The sequence below is a fragment of the Buceros rhinoceros genome, unplaced genomic scaffold, assembly GCF_000710305.1.
Source record: "Buceros rhinoceros silvestris isolate BGI_N320 unplaced genomic scaffold, ASM71030v1 scaffold9079, whole genome shotgun sequence".
Classification (NCBI taxonomy): Eukaryota; Metazoa; Chordata; class Aves; order Bucerotiformes; family Bucerotidae; genus Buceros; species Buceros rhinoceros.
Genome location: NW_010429727.1, coordinates 38,971 through 41,584, shown reverse-complemented (window position 1 = coordinate 41,584; position 2,614 = coordinate 38,971). Strand labels below are relative to the sequence as shown.

Below are 2,614 nucleotides of genomic sequence, written 5' to 3'. Positions count from 1 at the left end.
TTGCTGTCACTGTGGTTCGAGTGTGATTTGTACTCGGGGGAAGCCCTTGCTGTGCCTGAACCAGCCAGGTTGGTCATGCTGAGGGTTCTCTTGCTCAGGCTGATGTTGTTAAGGTCCTGCCAAATGAAGGAAGACATGTCAAGGCAAGAGGCTTTAGCAAAGCAAGTTGGGGTTTCCCTGGGATCTTTCTCTCTGTTGGGGTCGGGGGAACTGTTTCTGGCACAGTCTGTCTTTTGAGCTGTTGCTCTAAAGCGGCAAGGAGAGAGTCTGAACTAAACCGCGAGTCCAGCACCTGCCTCAGTGTGCTGGACTAACCTTGGTGTTAGGACTGCTAAAAGCGCAGCACTGCTGGGAGCCCTAGAAATAACTGAAGACACTTACCGTAGTCTCATCCTTCTTGAGGTAACAGCAGAGGAAGGTGCATGTGGAAGGACAGAAGGTGAGATTAGATATCTACCATACCTAAAACTTCTAAATTACCTGCATGCTCCTCCCTGACATGCCGTCTCTCCTCCTTCAACGCTCCTGCCACTTCTTTCAAGCCTTCCTCCTGCCCTTGTGCAGGGCAGAACTGATCCTGTGTGACAGTCGCCCTTGGGCCTATTGGGACCTTGTCTCCTCTGTGCTTTGTAGGATCTTCCACTGGGCTATGCCCTTCTTGACCAGGGACCCCTTGTCCAGGGTCCCGGGGGTCCCACCACTACGAACCCATACCACACCGAACCTCACGAGCGTACAGCTGCACACGCTGGTATTTGCATGGGCAGTTCAGAAGGCAGCTGGCCAATGCTCACGGATGCCCCTGCACAGGACTAGAAAAGGCCCAGGAGATCTGGGTGTATTTACGGGTTATTAGCTACATCTCCCTCTGCTTGTCACAGCGGAGCACAGCTCTGATCCTGACATCTGAGGTCCCCATGCCTGCTCTGATCCTTGTGCCCTCTTCCTCAGGCGAACAGGCGGGGGACGCTGTGGTGTTGAAGCCGGGTGTTTCCCACCTGCATGGTTGAGCAGCAACTCACCACTTTGATCTCGGATACAGCCGACACGTCTCCTAAGCTGTTCTTCATCTCCTCATAGGACTTGCCGTCCTAAAGGTAGAGAGAGTCGTAAGAACCACGGGCTGCCGTTAACTAGTAGGTGCTCGGGTGTCAGCAGGGTCAGGAGATCATACGGATTCTAATGCCCAGTGGTGCCCCCTGAGGTGGCAGCTGGCACCTCCTGCACACGCCAGCTCCTGGAATCAGGAGACTGTGCCAGAACCCCAGCTGTCACTTGAAAACAAGGGAGCAAATGGGCTTTAGCCTTTGCTGTTGTACAACAGCGGGTGGAAGCAGGAGATATAAAGATTTCGGAGAGCAGAAGGCAAATGAAAAGACATCGTATTTACTACTGGATTTAAATCTTCCAAATTTTAAATGAATCCTGCAATGTATGAAAATTTGGGATAAAATAATAGGTTGGTTTTTTTTCCTTTTCCCTCATTCATTTAGCTAAAGCAACAGACTTTTCAAAGCCTCAATTCCAGACTTCTTGTAGTTTGGGGCCATGTAGTTCTGGCTACCTCGTATTTCCCCGAAAAAGGACTATACTGGATGTATTGGCAAAGCTGATGACTGTTTTCCTAAGCAGCCAGGAGATGTCAGTTCTTAACAGAATCATCCAACAAAGTTCCCCAACAAGAACAAACAACATAAACACATGGACTGCAGAGCAGATTCAGACCCAAAACTGAGCAATGAACACACACACACCAGATGTTTCTGGGATGTCAGGAGTTTTGGATTGCTTGTCTGTAGTTGCTGAAGCTGCCTACAGGGGATATTTTTAGAGGCACATATTTTATGAGCTGTATCCTTGTTTTTCAGCAGTTCCTCAGAAAAGAAAAAAAAAACCAAACGAGTTCTGACGTTTGTTCTAAGCATCAGCAGTGTTTTAAAGGTCAGAGCTCTGGGAGTTGCTCTTTTATCTGTCCATATCCAGCTGTCAAGACAGGCTCTCTACCACTACACTGGTTGCAAAAACAGATGATGCAAACTCATCTTCAGAAAATAAAATCTCTCTCTTGGAGTTTTACTGCAGTGTGACGTCCCCTGGGCACCTTCACCCCATTGTTCCAGCTGTCCCACCTGCAGGTTCCAGCGCGGGACTTCACTCACGGCCCTTTGGGCACTGGGGTTGCTTATGAACTGGCTGAACACTGACGTGCATAGAGAAAAATCAGGAGAGAGAAGGGACAACGAGTGGCAGCCCACTGGGGAAGGCTCTGGGGACACACCACCTGGGAGCTGAGCTCTTGCCAGCTGCCCATCATCTTCTGCCTCTGTCTTCTCTGCAAGCCGTGCCCAGCAGTGCCATCAGGTGGCAGAAACTGGGGTGCCCAGCCCGGCAGCATCGCTCCCAGCTGGCTGTTTGCTGAGGACCCACACTCCCGCTCGGTGAACCACCAAAGCTGCCCCAGGACTGTCCTTTATTCCCAGCATATGCTGCCCTGCAGCACGGAGTGCCCGGGCTGGCTGGGCAGGCTGGTGCTTGGTCTGCATGGCGTTAAGGGCGCAACCATCCCTGACCAACCGCGCTGTGCACAGCCGGGCTGGGAGACTGGCTCCCGACA

General features: G+C 51.5%; 1 protein-coding gene across 1 annotated transcript in view; it reads right to left on the bottom strand.

Moving 5' to 3' along the window:
- LOC104499270 (villin-1-like) overlaps window positions 1–2,614 on the bottom strand; it is a 34,899-nt gene that overhangs the window by 1,214 nt on the left and 31,071 nt on the right. Inside the window, 2 exon segments of the mRNA XM_010142755.1 lie at window positions 2–116; window positions 1,023–1,091. Coding sequence (XP_010141057.1) covers window positions 2–116; window positions 1,023–1,091 — 184 coding nt within the window.